This window comes from Eleutherodactylus coqui, chromosome 1, assembly GCF_035609145.1.
Source record: "Eleutherodactylus coqui strain aEleCoq1 chromosome 1, aEleCoq1.hap1, whole genome shotgun sequence".
Taxonomy (NCBI): Eukaryota; Metazoa; Chordata; class Amphibia; order Anura; family Eleutherodactylidae; genus Eleutherodactylus; species Eleutherodactylus coqui.
In genome coordinates this window covers 181,803,609-181,826,054 of record NC_089837.1, presented here as the reverse complement: position 1 = coordinate 181,826,054, position 22,446 = coordinate 181,803,609, and the positions used below count along the sequence as shown (strand labels likewise).

The 22,446-nt window shown below is 41.9% G+C and overlaps 1 protein-coding gene across 7 annotated transcripts in view; it reads right to left on the bottom strand.

Annotated features, from left to right (window-relative positions):
• The window catches only part of COL19A1 (collagen type XIX alpha 1 chain), an 859,492-nt gene that overhangs the window by 176,153 nt on the left and 660,893 nt on the right, over positions 1 to 22,446 (bottom strand). For all 7 annotated transcript variants that reach the window (XM_066604267.1, XM_066604321.1, XM_066604301.1 and 4 more), the window contains 2 exons: positions 3,697 to 3,750; positions 1,891 to 1,935 (listed from right to left, as the gene is read on the bottom strand). In XM_066604267.1, coding sequence (XP_066460364.1) covers positions 1,891 to 1,935; positions 3,697 to 3,750 — 99 coding nt within the window. The remainder of the gene's footprint in view (positions 1 to 1,890; positions 1,936 to 3,696; positions 3,751 to 22,446) is intronic.

Below are 22,446 nucleotides of genomic sequence, written 5' to 3'. Positions count from 1 at the left end.
CAGTCGCATTCACAGACTCAGAAGGCAGATTTGTGTTCATTAAATGCGCTATAGCCAGTAACTTGATCTCTATCACCAACCTACATAAATCCAACCAAAACTAAATTTCTCAGTTACTCCAGGCCCCAGATCAGTTCAAAACTCTTTACAGAAGGCATCCTACTTGTAGGTGGTGATTTCAGTTTTGCCCTAGACTTTTTGGCTCACATCTCAAACCAGAAATCTGACTTTTCTTTTCCGCTCCTAAAAGGCCCAGCAAGACTCTTATTGATTTCACTTTGCTTGATGTTTAGCATAAACAGTACATCACCGTAATGAAAAAGACTATTTTTTATTCTCAAGTCCACAGCTCATTTCACAGATTTAGACAATATTCTTCTATATAAAATCATTTTCCATAAGTATGTTCTTCCCAGATTGGTCAAGCACCTAATAATTTTGGAGAAGCATGTCATACATGAGTAAACAAATCTGCAACAAAAACATTTTGCTCACTCCCTCTCTAATTCTTCTACGGGCTACAGCAAATGGTTTTTAACCCTCACATGGAAATCTTGCTATACATATGGTTATAGCAGCTAAATCACTGACCTCTCTTCACTGGATAAAAGAAAAACCTCACTCTCCATACAGCAGTGGCTAGACATAATGGATTCTGTTTTACAAGAATTAGCTAGCAGCGAAGCCAAGACCACAACGACTTCTTTAGTATTATATGGAAACGCCTCCAGCTCTATTCCTTAATTATCCTCTTGAGGTCATCAATTCACACCAACCTGAAATCTCACCCACCCCACTGAGACTTTCACCTACAGCAATTCTGACTTTAGACATTCTTTCCTCCCCAACTTCTACTTCACTTGCCATTTTTCGCTACTTTCACTTTATTATTTCTTCAATAAAAAGAGATAAAAAGGTTGTTTGAGCTAATAATACAGTATATTTATAGCGTTTAAAGAATGAAGAATGAACTGTTTTCTATGTTTTCTGTATGAATCATGAAACAAAAGGAACCTGATATTTAAACTACTTAAATTTGCAAACATTTTGTTCAACTTTTACAGTCTTGATTTTAATTTAGATTGTTATGTTAATTTATACAGGATATGATTATTGCTTCATTCTAATTGTTATTTCTGTTTGAATTCTCGCAAGTTCTTTTGTGCTTTTCAACAGTAAATTCAAGTCATACGGCACACAGAATTGTAACTTGAAGTTTCTGAGTCTTGATGCTGTAACCTTAACAGGGTCCCCCAACTTTAAATGTAACATAGTTTTGGTATATTTTTATGTTGCAAACGAACTGTAGGGCCAACATAGGCACTAACTCCCAAGTGTGACGACAACCTCTGCTCTGAAAAGGCACATAGTAATGTCAGTGCTACAATCACAGTTATATTTTCCTTCTGGAGAAGAGTTTGGTTTAACTTATATTTCCAGTCATGTTACAAAGCCTGTTAGAAGGTCAGACATTGACTTATAGGAAAGCTGCTTTGTACTAGATGGTGCTGCTGAGGCATTATACCATTTCCCATTTGCATACCAAATTTCCCATAGCAGCATTGCGTGGCCTTTTAACTCCCCTCATGCCTACTTTGCAGTCTCCATAATGATAAACTGTGCCCTTCCCGACCCACATCATAGTCTCTCAGCCAGCCAGCCAGAAACCTACTGTATACTGATAAGGAAAAAAACTCTGAAACAGCTATCATTACCTTCCCACCATGGTAAGTAGCATATATATAAGAGTTACTTACCTCTGAGAAGCAGCTTGCATTCTGTACTAGCTAGGCAGCAGAGCACCCCTCGCTTTACTTTTTAAAACACATGATTACATACAGCAATTTACTTTTATATGATACTTTTATCATATCTGCGCACTATACTTACAGGTGGTCCTGGGGGTCCGGGTCTGCCTGGAGGGCCTTCATTGCCCTAAAATAAAAGTTAGAAGAGGGCTGTTTTGTTAGAATATAAAGAAACAAAATGCTTGAAAAAATTACCGTCACTGTCAAAATAACTACGCTGTAAAGTGTTTTACTTCCTCAGTTGATTGGCACACAATATCTATAGGCCTCTTTCACATGGCCAACAGCGATATCGTTTTCTCACGACGATATCGTGATTTTATGTTGCTCTTTTGCCGGGATTTTCAGGGGGTGGGGGTGGGGGTCTTGAAATATTAGCCCTACCCCGAAAATAAGTCCTGGCTGCATTAAAAAACTAAATAAAAACAATACACCCCCTGAAAGGCGCTGTCTGGCTCTGCTACACATCTCCTCTGCAGCTCCAGCTGACTAGCTTGTAGGTTTCTACCAGTGCTAGCTGGTCAGGGGTTCAAAAACCCCGCTTCCAGGAAGCGCTGGCTCTGATTGGTTCTCAAGAGCCACGGCTCGGCTAATCAAAGCCACCGCTCGATGAACCAATCACAGCTATTCAATGCAATGGCTGTGATTGATTTATCGAGCACTGCAGTGATTGGCTGAGCCGTGGCAGCCTACAAAACATGGCCAATGTGAAGGAACCCATTGGAAAAAATGGGCTTCACATACATGTGATTTGTAGCACTGTCGCATCATGGGGAAAATCGCACAATTTTTGTCGCCTGTGTGGAAGCTGCCTTAAGCCTTTTCTGCCCACTGCATGTAAATGAACAGGTTAATAGTGCAGTCCTTGTGCCATAATAAGCAATGATTTTTTGGCTGCAGAGTCCATTGCTTTTACATTCAGGAGGTTGCCAGGGAAACTATGATATCACTAATTATGTAATGGGAATACCCTGCCACAGAGAGGGTTAGAGGGTGAACTAAGAAGATATTAACTATATCATCTCTGAATCTTTGTGCTTACATATCATGGTAACAGTAATGTAATGCGCAGCTACTATTTTACTCTTATGTGCAATCTGTATATGGAATGAGATTAGTTTCTTGCTAACCTAAAATGAATATTAAATGAATATTGGGTCGCAGGGTAGTGAATACATTTAGTAAGAATAAAAAATGACAATTTTTTTTAAAACCAGAGCTGTTAACATACACATTTCTGAAGCACAATATCCATCGGAAAATGCCTCCAGTGAGGAGCTGAAACGACGCTGTAAAAGCAATGGCTGAATAAATCTTGCACATCTCACAGAACTGCTGCTCCTTTTTTATATTGCTGTTTCTGAACCAATATATACCAATGCTTGTGTGACACAAACACAATTTCCATTAGATGTCCACAAAAAAAATGAGTCGACTAAGATCCTAGCAATGCAACAAGAAATGCAGCATTCCAAAAGATGAACCTTAGCTCTGGGTATAATATCATGAAAGGGTTAAATTGTTGTCTAGGAAAGAATAGAGTTCCTCTCCTCTATTAATTATCAGATGCACAGAATAATTAGAAATAAACCTGCCCTCCTAAGTTGCAAATTCTATATGCCATAAATTCTTACTGGGGGATATGTAAATGACTAATCTATATTACATATGCCTAATGATTTTCACATGCATACTGTTAAAACTGATAAAGTCATAAGTCTATGAATATTAACCGATCCTCTAAAGTTCGCAATGTAAGTTAACAATACAATGGGGATCTAATAGTTTGAAAGCTCTTCTAAAGTAATTACTGTTAGTGCCTGCTAGTTGCTGTATTTCAAAATAATTTTGAATTTTTTTAACTTGAGCCATGACTTCTGATCTATACCTGTTCTCCCTTGACCCCGGGAGGTCCTGGATGTCCATTTCGCCCAAAATGTCCCTGCAAAAAGTAAAAAATGTTTGATTTGTAAACAACAATAAATTAGCTTTCAGTGACACATTTGCTTTGAAAAATTGTACTTTCGAGGTCAGCCTAACCCAATTAAGTCTCCCAAGAAGCATCTTCCCTTCTGACTGATAAAACAGCTGCATCCTACTGATAAGCACATAAACGGAGAGGATACAATGATGCTAGTGGTTGCTTTTTCACCTTGGCAGATCAAATGTAAAGACCCTACCTGGTGTATGTTGATACAGTGACACATTCATTTTGCTGCTTCAATTGAAATCTGCATATCATTAGCAATTTATTTTGCATAAATATCGGCACAGAGCTTTGCACACGTAGAGCAAGTAAAAAGTCTGGATCATGGCTTATGTATAAATAAATCACATACATTGAATATATTATAGTGACAGTAAGCTAAAGGGTAACAGTCTGTACTTTGAACATATAAAAAAACTTTTAATGAACAAAATTTGCATAGAAAATTTTCAGTATTGTTTAGAGGGAGGCTGTCAGCAGTTTTACCAAGGCAAAACTACTGACAATGCTATGTAGCGACAGGGGACCAGAGTGTAATTATACCTTTGTGGAGTTTATAACTATCTGCAGCGGTAATAGAAATCAACTTTTATTTGGCAATGTCCTGGAGGTAGGCCCTTTTTCTCAAGTGCTCTTGAGTGGCTCCACAGCCAAGATTGACAGTTGTAATGGTCTCCTTGTTGGATGCTACAAATGTCAATCAGAGCTACTGAGTAGCTCAGTAGACAGAGAACAGAACACTTTAGTGAGAGAGCCCACCCCACAAGCTTCATAAGGTACGATCACTTCCTGCTCCCCTGACTCTACATAGTGCTTGTTGTCAGCAGTTTTGTAGTGGCAAAATTACTGATAGATTGCCTTTAACCACTTAACGATCGCTCATACGTCTATATACGGCAGCCATTAGGGGGATTTATTCTGATACATGCGTCTTTTTATGTTTAACTCTCTACATGTCAAACAGCGGGAGAGGCTCTCTCTATCACTCACTAGATATCTGTGATGTGAGTGCGGTGTCCCAATGGGTTGCTATGGCACTCAGAGGCTTTAAGATGGACTCATGGTATGCCACTTATGGTGGCTTATGAGGCTCGGCCTTTAGTTAAGCTTCATAGGCAAGATAATACACTGCAATACTGAAGTATTGTGGTGTATTATAAAAATCAAAAGTGGTGAACTTCAAGTCCCTTAGTGAGACAAAAGTAAAAAAGAACTGTACATAAAATATGGCAAAAAAACTGCTAATTTTGCATATCTTGCCTCACAAAAAAAAGAAAGCAATCAAAAAGTCATATGGATCAGCAAATAGAGCCATTAAAAATTACAAATCGTCTGCAGAAAAACACCTTCATACAGCACCATTGATACAAAATAAAATTGTTAGAGGTTCTTAAATGTGGTGATAGAAAAAAATAATTCTTTTTTTACAAAGGTGTGACTAGCAGAATCAATTGAACATATTATTTACAACACACAGTGAATGCTGTTAAAAAAACATGCTAGAATTGCAAATTTTTTTACTGTTGTCCCTAGAAAAAATGAAATAAAAAAGTGACCAAAATGTTATATGTTCCCAAAAATTTGATAAATGGGGACTAGAGCTCATCCACAAAAAAATAAGCCCTGGTACAGCTTTATTAATTGAAAATTAAAAATGTTATGGCTCTTGGAACGCGGTGACACAAAAACTGCAAAACATAAAAAAACTATACAAACTTGTGATAATTGGAATCACGCTGACCCAGATAACAATGTTAACACATTATTCATATGTTTATAATATAAGTTTAAAAGAAGGAAAAAAATGTAGCAAAAATGCGAGCACTAGCTGTAGTAGCAGGGATGTTCTGCTGGTGAAAAGTTATGCTCTACAAGATTATGACTAAGGAATATAGATGAGCGAGCATACTTGTCCGAGCTTGATGCTCGTTCGAGTATTAGGGTGCTCGAGATGCTCGTTACTCGAGACGAGCACATTGCGGTACTCGTCTCGATTAAACGAGCACTGACCATTGAATTCAATGGAGCCGGCAATACAGCAGGCTCCATTGAAAGCAATAGGCTGCCGGCGAGCGCGGGATGAATTTTTGGGAAGGGCTTAAAAATATAAGCCCTTCCCTGAAATTCATCCAGAAATGTGTAAAAAGTAAAAAAAAAATATACTCACCTTGTCCCGGCAGACAGAGTTCAGCTGCGGCCGGCCGGCAGTTCTACTGAACTGCTTTCTGTAGTATTCAGCAGGTGGGGATTTAAAATCCCCGCCTGCTGAATGAGCTGCCTCTGATTGGTCACAGCCTCACCAATCAGAGGCAGCTCTCACTCACCCATTCATGAATTCATGAATGGGTGAGCGAGTGCTGACTCTGATTGGCTCAGTGCAGGGACCAATCAGGGGCAGCTCTCAGCTATTGAATGACAGCTGAGAGCTGCCCCTGATTGGTCCCTGCGCTGAGCCAATCAGAGTCAGCACTCACTCACCCATTCATGGTGAGTGAGAGCTGCCTCTAAATGGTGAGGCTGTGACCAATCAGAGGCAGCTCATTCAGCAGGCGGGGATTTTAAATCCCCACCTGCTGAATACTACAGAAAGCAGTTCAGGAGAACTGCCGGCCAGCCGCGGCTGAACTCCGGCTGCAGCGGAAAGGAGAGTATACATTTTTTTTTAATTTTACACATTTTAGGATGATTTTCAGGTAAGGGCTTATATTTTTGAGCCCTTCCCGAAAATTCATCCCGCGATCGCCGGCAGCCCATTGCTTTCAATGGAGCCGGCTGTATTGCCGACTCCAATGAATTCAATGGGCTAACATCGTTCTTCTCTGCCACAGCTGTTACAGCTGTGGCAGAGGAGAACGATCTTTATGCTGACAGTGCGGGGGGGGGGGGGGTCTCACTCTTGCCACTATTGTGGCTTAAGAGTGAGACCTCGGAGCCCGAAATGCAGCCCTGCATGTTGCTCCTCGCCTGCCCTATCCATTTCTGTGTTTTTTACATGACTTTGGTGATTTGTTAAGATTTTCACAAATGAAAACCTTAGCGGAGCAACAGTCATATACAAAAATGCTCGAGTCGCCCATTGACTTCAATGGGGTTCGTTACTCGAAACGAACTCTCGAGCATCACTGAAAGTTCGACTCGAGTAATGAGCACTCGAGCATTTTGGTGCTCGCTCATCTCTACTAAGGAACCATTTCCCATTTTTAATAATACTGTAACATCCCACATACTACTGATTCACAATATAATCTGCAGCCAACAGATGAAAAGAGCCCCATAATGATGGCAAGAGAGCTGCTAGATTGGAAACAATGGACTTGATTATAATCCTAAATTCTCAAAAAGGACCTGTCATGTAGTAAAGTCAGTAGAGCTGGCTTTATTGACAGCATGAGGTCATCTATTGATAGTTTACAATGGTGCCCCTCCCCACTTGACAGAGTCACAGCTTCAGATACCAGAGCTAAGAAGAGCCCATAGTGGCAAACAAACATAGGTGAGTATGAAAAAAAGAAAAGTGGGAATAATGACTGCTACAGGGTCGAATGGGCAAGGGGGCCCGGGGCCAAATCGCCCTGCCCATGTTTTACCCGCTGAACAACTAGCCTCTCCTCCTGTACCTCCTGCCCACAATACAAGAATCTTCTTCGTACTCACACACTTCTGAGCCAGACATCAGCTGCACACTCGAATATAATTCAACTTCCCCCCTCCTACTCTCAGAGAACAGTGTGCAAGAGATGGGGGATGAATCGGATTATGCTCAGAGCATGCAGTTCCTGTCAGGCTCAGAAGTGACTAGAGTTTTGGTGGTAGGGGGCTGGTGGGTAATCAGATGAGATGGGACACTATTACTAACTTAGTCACAAAATGGGATACTATTACTAAATGGGGACAAAGATCAGGACACTATTACTAAATAGGGCAAGAAAGAGGGGCACTATTACTAAATAGGACCACAGAGAGAGTCACTATTATTAAGTGGGGCCACAAAGAGGGCAATGATTAGAGATGAGCGAACGTGCTCGGCCACGCCCCTTTTTCGCCCGAATACCGCGATTTCCGAGTACTTCCGTACTCGGGCGAAAAAATTCGGGGGGCGCCGTGGCGGCACGGGGGGTAGCAGTGGGGAGTGGGGGGGAGAGGGAGAGAGAGAGGGCTCCCCCCTGTTCCCCGCTGCTACCCCCCGCACCGCCACGCCTCTCCCCGCCCCCCGGCGCCCCCCGAATCTTTTCACCCGAGTACTGAAGTACTCGAAAATGGCGGTACTCGGGTGCGTAAGTACTCGAAACGAGTACGTTCGCTCATCTCTAGCAATGATACTTCGTGGGGCCACAGAGGGGGCACTGTTACTTTGTGGGTCCACAGAGGGGCCATTGTTACTTGTGGAGCCATATAGGGAGCACTAATTCATAACTAATATTAACATATTATTGGTAGTGGCAGGATAACAAGATTAGGCAGTGATGAATCCTGGCTGTAAAAAGTATTTGTAACAGTCTGGACCCAGGTAGACAAACAAAGAAAAAGCAAATGTCACCAGAGAAATCATAAGTAGAGATGAGCAAACGTACTCAGTTCGGGTGTTTTTGGACCCGAGCACCGCTTTTTCTGAGTAACTGACTACTCGGACGAAAAGATTTGGGGGGCGCCGGGGGTGCGCGGGGGGTTGCAGAGGGGAGTGGGGGGGGAGAGAGAGTTTCCCCCTGTTCCCCACTGCTACCCCCTGCTCCACCACGCCGCCCCCGCCCCCTGGCGCCTCCCGAATCTTTTAGTCCGAGTAGTCAGTTACTCGGAAAAAGCGGTGCTCGGGTCCAAAAGCACCCGAACCGAGTACGTTCGCTCATCTCTAATCATAAGTAAAAACGTCAGAAAAGATGACACCTGGGATCACTCGAGATAACTGTACTGTAACCACTATCACTATGTAGAACTGGTTTCGAACTATAATATGGTGTCTGCAATTTTTAGAGATACACTACAGCTGAGACACTGTATCTGAGCCTGCCATACTATAACAGTTGTCTTATGGAATATATTTTTTTTTTTGGGGGGGGGGGGACTTTGGAGTTGGGGGCCAATTCCAAGTTTTGATACGGAACCCTATGCGTTTTATGTATGCTTCCAGACAGGTCCACTTTAAAGTTTGTATTTGGAGCTAGAGTATACTTAAGAGTATTATGACATATAGCAAGTTGAATAGTTTGTTTCTGCCCATTAGTTGTTCTGTTCTCATAACATTTAGATTTAAAAATGGCAAGTTTTGACTTTCAAAATGAAATGACAGCCAAAGATACACGGCAGAAAATACATGTTAATGGTGGGTAAAAACGTCAAGGACGCTTCGTGGAAGCTCTCTCTCACTAATGTGTTTTCTTTTGTTAATCTGTTTAGTTAGGATAGAGTATGCTGCTGCACAATACAAAGCTTACTGCAATGTGATTCCATTAGTGAGGTAAATGGGGAAACAAACTTGAAGGCATTATTTCTTTTGGAAGAAGACATTTCACATACAAACTCTCTAACCTTTCATTTAATCCTAGTATTCAGGAGACAAGACTGTCCCTAGACTTTTACTGGGAACTAAAAGCAGTTTTTCTTTTCAGCTTTTGTAACACTGCAATTTAAAGTGTCTCCAGGCATCATTCGTGCACCCATAAAGGTTAAGACTTATTTATTTATTCACTTTTTTGGTGAAAGGGGGGATAGAACACATTTATGAGGTGCCATTTTTAAATGCTTTTTTTTTTCTTTATTCAACTTTTGAAACAAAAGAAGGTTTTCTTCAATATAAAAGAACGTTAAACAAAATTAAGGACATTCTAGTAACAACATATTCCTGCATGGACAATCCAATTAGAAAGATCTACCCAAGTTTCAATGCAAACTGAGAATAGTTTAAAACCTACCACTAATTGATGGTGGAGGTCAGCCAACCTTATTTGTGTCGCAGGTGGTAGATGCGACTCAGGTTGTAGGAATACAATGAAAACAGAATTCAAATAAGTCTGAGGGTGCGGGCAGACGAGCGTAGGCATATTTACGTTCGCACGAGCGCAACGTATAATCGCCCGAGCGATCGTTTTTCACCGATCACGACCAGAGCTAGAAAGCGTATTTTCGTTTGTTCCTACTTTGCAAACGGTCTTTTCGGCGATCGAATATGCGTTGGCGCGTATTTCGGTTGCATATGTTCCGGTTTTTTTCGGGTTGCCGTTTTTACGCGCCGTAAAATCGCCCATGTGAACGAATACATTCAAAACCATTGCCTCAGATGGTCACGTATATACGTTTGGTCGCAAAAACGCGCCATTTATGCGCTCGTCTGCCCGCACCCTTAGAATCAAGAGAAGCGAGCAATTTGACTTTTGCTTTCACTGCTACATAATTGCAACCAGATGCCAGACACGGTGTCAATGGTGTCCGGGGCTACCATTGCCTGTGATTGCTATTTTGAGAAGTACTGCAAAGCAGTATCATAGGGATTAAAGCTTTTAAGGTTCAAGTACACTACAGGGACAAAAAAAAATGCAAAAAAACCCCCAAAAAACTTTTTTGCACACTTCGTCTTGTTTGTATTAAAAATAAAAAATATAAAAAACACATACCGTATTTTTCGCTCTATAAGACGCACTTTTTTCCCCTCCAAAGTTGGGTGAAAAAGTCAGTGCGTCTTATAGAGCGAACGTGCCGAGATCAGACCCGGCCGGAGCTGAAAAGGTTCGCGTATCCTTCTCACTGAGCTGACGGCCGTTTGCATACAAAGCCGGCACAGCAGTAGAGCAGAGCGGCGGCACAACAGCTGATTGCTGGGGGCGGGGAGGAGCAGGGAGCAGAGCGGCCACACAACAGCTGATTGCTGGGGGTGGGGGAGGAGTAGGGAGCAGAGCGGCCCGTACAACAGCTGATTGCTGGGGGCGGGGGAGGAGCAGGGAGCAGAGCGCCTGTACAACAGCTGATTGCTGGGGGCAAGGGAGAGCAGGGAGCAGAGCAGCCCGTACAACAGCTGATTGCTAGGGGCGGGGGAGGAGCAGGGAGCAGAGCGCCTGTACAACAGCTGATTGCTGGGGGCGAGGGAGGAGCAGGAAGCTACTATACAGACAGGCAGCTCCTGCTATATTGCTGACAGTGTGATAAAGATAGCAGGTCCGCTGCACACCAGCACCCATACAACAGCTGATTAGTGAGAGGGAGCTGCTGCTCCCCCCTGCCTCAGCAGTCAGCTGTATGTACAGACACTCTCACATCTGCAAGCTACATAGGAGAGGGAGAAAGAGCTGCCTGTATGGTGTAAATATTTGTGCCTAGTTATTCATAACCATAATGAGACATGCCATGCAGGGTTCCTGGAAAGTTGGGTGACAACTAATGGAATCATTACATTGTCACTCAGCTCTTCCAGGATCCGGAATGCCAACTGCAGAGTTATGCAAGCATGCATACCACATGCATTGCCATAACTATTCAACGTGGGATTCAGGGCTCCTGGAAAGCTGGATGACAAGTAATGAGATCACAATTACATGTATACTCAGCTTTCCTGGGTCCTGAATGACAGCTTCACCTAGTGGCATATACTTCATTCCGAGGCGGTACTACTGATGTTTATTTCTCCTGTAATACCTCCCTCACTGCCTGGTCTGGGGAGTTCAAAATATTTTTCTCCTATTTTCCTCCTCTAAAACCCAGGTGCGTCTTATCATAAGGTGCGTCTTATAAAGCGAAAAATACGGTATTTGTTATCATCAAATCCATAATGACCTGTACAATAAATTGAATACACTATTTATCCTGCATGGCAAAAAAACGTAAAACAAAATAATAAAAAATGGAGGCAAAATACTGATTTCATTCATTGTGCCTCACATAAAGCATTATAAAAAGTGAATGAAAGCTACAGCTCATGCAACTATGTAAAAAAAATAATTTCCAAAAAAAGGAGTTTTTAATGTTGAAGGCCTTGGTAGGACGAGCGCGTTTTTAGCAGGCAAAAAATGCACTGCTCGCATGTGGTGAAAACGCACGAACGGGCAATGTTTCATATGCGAATCGCATGAAACATTGCCCGTTCACTGGAGCTGCTGCACTTGGAAAAACACAGCTGCACCAGGAGGAGAGAGAAGAAGCCCAGCAGGGCTTCGGGATTTCTCCAAAGCAGGGAGAATGAGCAGAGCTAAGGGGGGCTTCCCCATAGAATGGCGAGATACAGCGGGGCAAAGAGTTAATCCCCCATTGCTGTCCCTTGCTATGGGGAAATCCCCCACAGGTAAGCTAAATCTTACTGCTATAGTGAAAATCCCGAGGAATATCCCCATAGTGGAGAGTGAGTGGGTGGGGCTTGAAATAGTGGGCGGGGCTATATGAATTCTTACAGATATTCCCTATAGCAACCCATAGGGGGCTATAGGGGCAGGGCTAGAGGGTGATCCATCTACCCCGCCCCATCCAGCCACACCCTCGGGGGAAGCCATGTAACCCCACCCCACTCTCTCCCTGCAATAAGGAGATCCCTTATGGAGAGAGGTGGGGGAGTCCACTACTGCCCCCCGCTGCTGGGGAATTGCCCAGCAGGGGGCTCGAGGAATACCTCGCTGCTTACAGCGGGACATTTAAAGGGTGCTTCTGTCCAGAAGCACCTCTATATGCCCTGCTATAAGCAGTGAGGAAGCTATTCCATGCGCCCAAGTTTCCATTAACTCTTGCTCTCATAGGAGTCAATGGAAGTTCTTGCCCATCGCGTACCGTAGATAGTGCATGTTCTATCTTTCTTAGGTGTGTGGCATTTTGTGCGCCTATTTCCGTGTGTATGCACGCTTCTATAGGAACCCATTGGTTCTTTTAGAAACGTTTATTTTGCATGCGCAAAAATCATGCTCGTCTGACCAAGGACAAAAAGTGGAAAAACCTTTAAAAAATTTTTAGTATTGTACTGACCCACAGAAAAAAATTCTCATGTCATTTATACTGCATGATTAACTGATGTTTTTTCTCCCTGCCCTCCAAAAAATAAATAAAAGCTTTACAACATGTTATTTATACTCAAAAATAGTACCAAAAAAACCTACAGTTTGCCACACAAAAGACAAGCCACAATGGCCATGTTGATGGAAAAATAAAAAAAATGTCCTTAAGGGGTAAATGTAAGGGCCCAGTCACCGCCGGAAGAAAGAACACATGACTGGCAATGGAGCCGGTCATGTGTTCTTTCTTTCAGCATTGCAGAGAGTCGTCCACACCTGCAGTGTGTCCGTCTTATCGTGCAGGAACACGGGCGCATCGGCGCCTGTGTGACTGAGCCCTTACTTTGCAAAGATATGTTCTATAACAGGGAAATTATAGTGCACAGGTATAAGTCAGATAACTCTTGAGAAAAGGTCCCACTCACTGCTAACAGAATAATAGACTGCACCAAATGTCCTTCCTGCTATAGCTTGTTTCAATATGCTGCGTTAGCCTCTGTTCATGACCTGCAAGTGATGCCCCTTTTAGAAATAATAGATTCTATAGAGATTTACATAACCGGCCTGTTATACTGACTCACCCACAATCTCTATGGAGGTTGACCTCACTCACGGTTCATAGAGTGTAAGAGGAAGAAAACCTTATCTAGATATTCTCTAGTCAATGTTCATTTGCTCAGTCTATTATCACAGTGCTCGTTTGCTCCTGCACTTGTATGCCCATCTACAGGCTGTGTCACTTTCAATATTTTGTGATACCAGCTGACTCCTTACAGCACCCGAAGTTCCTCTGTTGCAAATGCTGGGTTCCTTAATCACCTCGGACAGTATTCTGAGAACTCTGCTTTGATCCAAAAATCAGGCCCAGCACAGAAATGGTATTCCCGCTACTACCTCTGTATTAGCAATCAGAGCAGCTCACACTCCGTAGTCTTTCCCTATTTCACAGTTACCAAGTCTCTTACATCTTAGAGAGTGGCTAGTCACTTTTTAGGACCTGTGAAGGGGGTGTGCTTACCCCTATCTACCATCCCTTATACCCAGAGGCTGACTCTGGTCTGGTGACATTATTCAGGCTGTTAACCCTTTGTGGGTAGCCCCTTACATTTGCATTATTAAGAAATATTTAAAATATCATATATTTTTCTGTAAGTTGGCATCATAAATGCAAAGTAATAATTGGTCACTAAATTGGGCAAAAAAAACAAAACATCACTTACTAATGCATAGATTTTCACATCATAGTTAATGGCAAGAGTGGGGGAAGTCTTCTTGATGTTCATGGCAGGTTTCAGAATATGCCCGAACTACCTTAGGTCTCTGAAGGTTTGCATGGATGGACAATCAATCATTTAACTGTCTCTTTTTACACCCCACCAATCATTAGGGTTCTAATTTATAGAATCAACCAGAAAAAAAAGAGAGCCACAGCACTCACACAACCCCCACAGAAAGGACTTCTTTAGGGGGGGAGACCAAATTCAAAGACCTCCAGTGGTCAAAAAATACCAAGCCAACTTCGGGGCTATGGATCTATGCCCCTTCAAATTTACACTAAAAGGTAGCAAAGAAGTGGCAGCATAAGATGATGCAGAAAAAACTCTTTAGTTAAAGGAACATTTTTATTAAGGGCTTAGTCAGATGGGCATTTGTTTGCTGTGCATTTTTTTGCGCAAAACACAAACACACTAAAATTTGTGTGACCAAAGCAGACGTAACACTTAAAAAACACACTTAGCTGCGTTTATGTGCACATAAAGTTCACTGTCCACTATTCCTTGCTGCGGCTGTGACAGCTGCAACAGGGGATTTCTTGAATGTGAAATCCCTGGATGCTTCACCACATGGTCAATGGGGCCACCGTCAGCAGCGGCAGCCCCATTGACATACAGAGAAGATCGCGATGCTCTGCTACAGCTATGACAGCTCTGGCTGAGGATTTCTTCATCTCCGAGGGAGTCCCCTCATTACTGGACTAAGCGCAGTCCAGCATCTCACTGTGGGGGCTGCCAGCATCTCACTGCTTTCAATGGAGCTGGCTGTAGCACCGGCTCCATCGAATAGCATTGCAGTCCTCTGCCACAGCTGTGACAGCTGTGGCAGAGGATTTCTTCATCCTCGCAGGGATGTCACAGTGATGTCACAGTGTTCAGTGATGAGGGGACTTCCCGTGGAGATGAAGAAATCTTCGGTCACAGCTGTCACAGCTGTAGCAGAGGATCGCGATCTTCTCTGTATGTCAATGTGGGTGGCACTCCTGCCGCAGGCCCCATTAACCACAAGGTGAAACCCTTGGATGTGACAGCATCCAGGGGTTGCACATCCAAAGATGCGGAATGCTGCAGTTATTTGCATTTTAAAATCCGCTGCCCTATATTTACTGCTGCAAATTTTTGTGCACAGGTAAAAATCGTGCATGTGACCGCTGCTGTTGAAAAGCATTGATTCTAATAGATGCAGATTGCAAACGCAAGTAACATGTGCAGCAAAAATGCCGTCTGACTGAGCCCTTAATTGGTTATAGGCTATGAACACTTTTTCAGTAATTTTTTTAAATCATTGGGGCTTATTTGCTATTCAAAAAAGGACAGTTTTCTGATGCAAATTACAGCAGCAAACTGTCTTACATGCTTGCACCAAATTTATCATTATGTTTTTAGATACAATTGGATAGCTTTTCCAGCTTTTCTGAAAAAGCAGTATGGCATAAATTGCGCCAAAAATTGAACCAAATTGTGAAGAATTTTTGGTGAAATTTTTGATAAAAAGTAAGCGAACTAATAATTGGTCTAAACTTAGACTAAAATTTAACAGCTTTATCACTTTGAGGCCTTAGTAAGACGGGCGTTTTTTCGCGCGATTTCCGGATCGCATGACGGATGCGCATCCGCAAATCGCGTGACCGGTGCGCGCAAGTCGCCCGCAAATCGCCCGAAAATCTGCTCCTAGCCGCGTTTCATTAGAAACGGGCCGGAGCTGTCCAGCGCATTGCATTCAATGGAGACGGCAATACAGCCGTCTCCATTGAAAGCAATGCGCTGCGGGCGAGCCCGGGATGAATTGTCGGTAAGGGCTTAAATATATAAGCCCTTACCTGCAATTCATCCTAAAATGTGTAAAAATAAAAAAAAATTGTATACTCACCTTCTGCCGGCAGCCAGAGCTCCGCGCGGCCGTCCTGCAGTGGGTGTGAAGGGGGTGTGAGTCAGACCTGCCCCCTGATTGGCTCAGCGCTGAGAGGCAGCAGTCACTCACCCATTCATGAAATCATGAATGGGTGTGTGAGTGTTTTCAGCCTCTGATTGGTCAGGGCTGTGACCAATCAGAGGCAGATCATTCAGCAGGCGGGGATTTTAAAGCCCCGCCGGCTGAATAGTGCCAAGAAGCAGTTCAGGAGAACTGACAGCGGCCGCGGCTGGACTCCGGCTGCAGCGGAAAGGTGAGTATACAATTTTTTTTTATTTTAACACATTTTAGGATGAATTGGAGGGAAGGGCTTATATATTTAACCCCTTCCCGACACTTCACCCCGCGCGCCGGCAGCCCACTGCTTTCAATGGAGCGGCTGTATTGCCGCTCCATTGAATTCAATGGGCAAACATCGTTCTTCTCTGTCACAGCTGTTACAGCTGTGGCAGAGAAGAATGATTTGTCTTCTATATGTTCTCAATGGGGTCGGCGCTGCTGCCGCCGGCCCCATTGAGCGCATATACAGAAGAGAACAGGAATCGCAGATCGCAGATAGGTGCGATCTGCGATTTTTTGTTCTATAATTTATCGGACGAGCGCATAAAAAGCACTCATGTGTCCGATACCATTGCAAAGCAATGGTTTTAAAAAATCGCCGGACGCATGCGCATGCGCAAATCGCGGCTAAAAACGCCCGTCTGACTAAGGCCTTAGACAGTATTAGCAAATAAACCCCAAAGTGTTTTTGGAAATGAAGACTTTTTGTATGTGGTTTTTAGTAAAAGTTTTAGATTGTTTGATTTATATGCTTCTATTGTTTTCCAAGGCACTGCAGACTGGGGGACTGAAATCTTAGCAAATTCTGTTAGTCAGAATAAAATGACTGACTCCTCCCCCAGCCTGCACCCCTGTTGTGCATTTACAGCCTTTCCACTGAGTTATAACAAAGGGCTCTATGACGATGCCAGGTGATGGTGGAAGAGTTCAAGAGGACAGCGAGCAGAGAAAGTTAGTATTACAGAGGGATGTAATTCACTCTGGGTGAATTATCTCCTCTAATCAGTAGTGAGGGGGAATGGGATTGGCAGTTACTCAGAGATAGACAGAGAGATAGCTGTGTAGTATTGAGTGAGTCTGGTTATGCTACACAGCTTTATTAAAGAGGAGCGGGAAAGAGGAGCTGAGCTTGTGCACATTCATGAGAGACTAGCTTATCATTGCTGGGAAGGCCCCCAAGCCAGAAACTTAAATGTAGGAGAGCCTGTAAACTGAGTGTGAGGCTTTCTAAAGGCATGAGAAGGAAAACTCAATGCAACCTAGTGGCAACCTCTGTGACCGCGATGAAGTCCCTGGGAAATAACAATCCAAAATGGCCTCATTCCCCTTTCCTACAGCTGTTGCAAACCTAAACCGAGTCACCTATAACTGCACTATAATGACAGTAAACAGGGATACTGACATGGCAAGTCCTTCTTCTTCAAGAAATAAGAAATAGAGGGCGTCTAAATACTGAAGCCTTCAGTTGAATATTGTGGAAGGGAATTATTAACTGGTGACAGGTGGAACATTTCTTTCCTTTTATGCTATGATGTCCCACTCCCTACTGTTTATGTCTTCACTGAATGTATAGGTTCCATTTAGTGTGTAATCCAATGTGAAAAAAATTGATTGAATGTTAATTTCTAATTAACAACAAATATCATTATGTGGATTGTAAAAAGTTTTTTGTATTAAGACCCAGCATACCAATACTTTTTGGTGTAGCTCAGCATTGTATTATTTTTGATATATTGTCCCTTCATACTAATAGAAATTTGTTGTTTTGATGGACACAAGTTTAAATGTAAGTGAACCAACTACTGTAACTCAATTGACACTTGCTTTTTGGCAGAAACATATAAGATGAAAATGAACTGACACCCCAAAACGCAGATAATGACCTTTAGAGTTTTCACAATGTTCCCAAAAAGGAAACGACTGCTGTACTGCCAAAAATGAGTAACTACACCAAGCGACTGTTAAGTGAAATTGCATTTGCCAGTAAAATAAATTACCCGCACATCCTTAATTCTAGCAGGCATTTAGCAATTTCAGTGTTTCTTAGAATAAATGTAACCTTCCTATTGGCACCTTTTTAAATTGAGGTCCTGAGTAAAACACACATCAAGGCACAGCCAGCAACATAGCATTAAAAAAGCTGATTTATCACTGTCGTCTTATCATTTGAATTAAACACATTAAAGAAGAAATTAATTAGTATTTGCTTTAATAACATAATGTGAACATTGTTCAGAAAAGAGCCAAGTTAATTATCAGAACACATTGATCATTTGGTTTGCATTTGATTTTCATCCACCCTTGAAATAAATAGTAATGTAAGAGTTTCAAGCAGAGCTGTTCAAACGCATCATACAGTACGGCCCGGAATTATCAAAGGACTCATTTCAAACTCTATTGCCCTTTGTGTTTTTTTTCAATGAAGACTGCATATTAATGAGCACAGGCTCACAAGTGGTCAATTGTCTTTAGCTCAAAAGAGGGTTAGTTTTGGAGCCAAGCGAAGAGGATAATAAAACACCCTGAAACACTTACATTCCCAATAACATAATGATCACAATAGAGAATCACAGAAGAGGTCTCAGGTTTGATTCACAAATATTGAGGATAGCGACATACTGGAAAATCAGATTCATGATGAATCTAAAATGTATTAAAATCTTGATTTCCTACATCAATTATTCCTTTGGTAAAGAACGAGCATGGTTTGAATGACTAATGGCAGCAAATGTTAAGTATCTCTTGCTACTAAAAGAGCTTGGAATTTTAATACTAAGACAGTGCAGAATAAAATAAGCACTAAGAAATGGGCTGTGGCAAGCACATTATATTTTTACTAGTCCGGGTAGCCAATACAGAATGCGTGCAGTACAAAATGTGACATTTTAAGTAAGAAAAGATATCAGAACGTGCGCATAAATACGTGAAAGCACTGATGCTGATTAATGCTATGTGAATGTATGAACATAAAATAAAAATGTTAAATACAAGGGTCATTGAATTTGCCTATTTTAAGTTAATACATTAAAGTAGCAGCATAGGTGTCCTTCCACATATTGGTCCTTCGCTTGCTTGGCATCTACAACACAAAATCTGTTTGTTTGTGTTGTACACAAATCCCCAATTCTAGACCGATTTGTGTAAAATTGCGCATTTTTTGTTGCCAACAGCAACCAATCATAGCTCAGCTTTCATTTGTTATTCTGCTGAGGTAAAATAGAAGCTGCGCTGTGATTGGTTGCTAGAGGCAACAGCTTTTAATCCTCTTAGTGCTGAGATAAAATAAAACCTGTGCTGTGATCGGTTGCTATGGGCAACAGTTTTCAATCCTCAGTGCTGAGGTAAAATGAAAGCTGCTCTGTGATTGGTTGCTATGGTCACCAAAACAGTTTTTTACTGTTTGTTAACTTACTGTCTTAGGAAGGACAAAATAGGCCAATGATTGGTGGCTCCAGCAGGGTTAGACTAGGGCTAAAAAGCAGTCCTGAAACACCAATTTTCACTGCTCAGTATGACTCTGCGTGCAAAACTTCATGTCAATCAATCGTACAATTTGTGCGTGACGCTCCAACAAACAGACAGTCATTGACAAATATAGAAGATAGCATATTAACCCCTTAAGGACCAAGCTGTTTTGTACCTTAAGGACCAGACACTTTTAAAGGATTATACCCATGTGGCAGTTTTACTGCCCTGTTTTGTTTCCTTTAGCTACCAAAATTATTTTTGCTGTGTTTTTTTTCCATGACATATAGGGCTATTTTTTAAATATCTTTTTCACTGACCTTTTTCCCCCGGTTTTTTGTTTTATTGGGGGTAAAATGCTAAAAAATGATTTTTTTTTAAACATTTATAGTTATTTTTTTTTTGTTTAGTTTATTTATGCTAAAATAAAGTACGGGAACAGGTTTCTCTATTTGTTTCAGATGTTTTGATATATAATATGTATGGTTTTGGTTTATAGGGCGCATACGGCAATGGTTTTGCTTGGAGTCGGCTTTTGGTTATTTTCTTTCTTATGTATGTATTGTTGTTTTATTCTGTAATTCTGATTTACTTATGTATGTAATTGTTCTTTTTACTATCTATGTCCCCCATGATGTCATGTAAGACCTCTGGGGGACATACATTTTTTTTTTTTTTGACACTTTCCCACTGTAGCTGGGGCGTCCATAGGAGCTTCAGTTACAGGGGAAAGCAACCCCTGTAGTGACATTAGTCCCTGGCGGTTCTCTGCTGTAGCAGGGGACCCCGACGGTCACATGACCCCCCAGCTCCCGCAGTAGAAGACACCCTTTCACTTTCACTTTCTAGTACACAGTGCTCAATTAGCGCTGTGTACTCGGGGAAGGAAAAGGCAGGAAGGGTTTAATACCCCTCCTGCCTTCTTCTCTGGGTTATCAGCTGTCACTAATAGGAGGCTTAAAGCGCTGCTGTAATTTTACTATTTGTGGGGTTTTAAGCCCAGGACCAGGCACCGTATATTTACTGCGCCTGGTCCTTAATGGGTTAACACAAGACACTGATCTTGTTAAAACCCTGTTGTGCACCTCAGTCTACTTACCCCAACTTGATTCAAAAAAGTAGTCGGTGAATAGTTCACCAGTGCTATGGTTGAATAAATAACCTACATCTCACGCAAGGAAATTGAGCTATGAAACGCAGCCAATGAGAACATAGATGCTGCTGCTTTACGTTCTGTTGTGTCAGTGTCGCTGACAATTTTGATGGATTCGATTGCTTGACATCACTCTGGAGTCATATTAATATAAGGAGGAGCTAGCAATTTGAACATCAGTAAAAAAAAATCCAAATAGGTCTAGAGTTTTTCAAGTTACATTCTAATTCTGCAAATGTTCAGTTTAAGTCCTCATGTCCCTTTAAATTAGGATATTTAACACTTCCTAAAATAATGCAGAACTATACCAAATACTAGAGACTACAAAATAACAGTCCACATATGTACTTCCCATAGGTGAAACTACAGTAATAGTAGCATCAAAAGGACCTAGAAGCTGAGGCGACCCTCTCAATTGTAAGAACATCATAATCTGTTTATGCTATAATGAAAAAAGTTTGGTACCGTGTTAGCCAGTAGAACAAAATGTGATTGTTCTCAGCAAGAGAAACCAAGTAGTCTTGTAGATATGATACCTTTTAATGCTAACAAAAATACATGATGTTATAGCGAGCTTTCAAAGCTCTCATGGTTCTTCCTCAGGTATAATGAAATAGATCCGAAGAGGCATGACTATATACACACATACTAATGACAAGGCACAGACATGGATGTGATTAATTTGCACTTAGAAGAATACCACGACAAGATGAGTAGAGAAATAAATAAATACCTAAATAGTCCACTGATAAAGAAGGTTTCATGGTCCCTGAATTACTGTTGGGAGTTCACCAGGCCAGCAGTGTTATCTGTGCTATAGATTTCTCATACTCAGCAAGAACCCTGAGATGTTCAAAAGCTCACTATAATATCATGTATTTTTGTTAGCCATTAAAAGGTAACAGATCTACAAGATTACTTGGTTTCTCTTGTTGGGAAAATTCACATCTTTATGCTATCTGTCACTTTTTCTACCCATTGTGTGGCTTTTTCTTCGAGCAGAAGTTGACACTTTGGTTGCAGCTCAAGTAAAGGAGTTGAAGTTTACATTACCATAGTTCTACTAGCTGAAAAGGAATGCTGCCTGTAAGTAGGTCTTGTGATCTGAAGGACCCAGACTGGCTATGCAGTATTTGATCTGCATTTTATTTGAATAGCTGGCATACATGCTATATGCATTTCTGTCGCACTTCTTGTTCCAGGAGAAATGTGTTGTCAAACATATTGCCCTTCATATAACGGATGATTGATAAGGCTCAATAAATAAACAAAGCTGGACAGCACTCCAAACATAAAAATTATGTAAACACTCCTCCTTTGTGGCAACAATCCTGATTACCCAACCATACAGATCATCAGAAGAAGTAGAAGGCATGTGTCAAAAAAGCTCAGCTCAGCCAAAATGTTGCACCTGCTTTTGTACCTACTTTTATGGAGCCTTTTATGGCACTGCACTTTTGGAGCTGCCTTCTACTTCTTCTGATAATTATGGGGGATTGGAGAAGCTGACAGCCTTAATTTAAAAAAAGGGTTTGTGTTTGTGAGTCTACCTGGTATCAACAAAATGGATGGACATTTCTAACTTGGCTATGGGGCCCTAGGAATTCTAGCAGTGCTGCTGACCCTTTCACTCTATTGGTCATCAAAATTGACCCTTATGAAGAACCATGAACAGTCTAGGTGCAACTGATTTCCAGCTTCTGTTTGGAACTTGGAGCCTTCTGATGCAAAGGCAGTTTAAACGATGCAATTGCACCCACTAGTTCGTGTTTGATAGCGCGCTGCAATGATAGCCTACTTTCTGTCTTTTATGTATTAACCACACCGCTC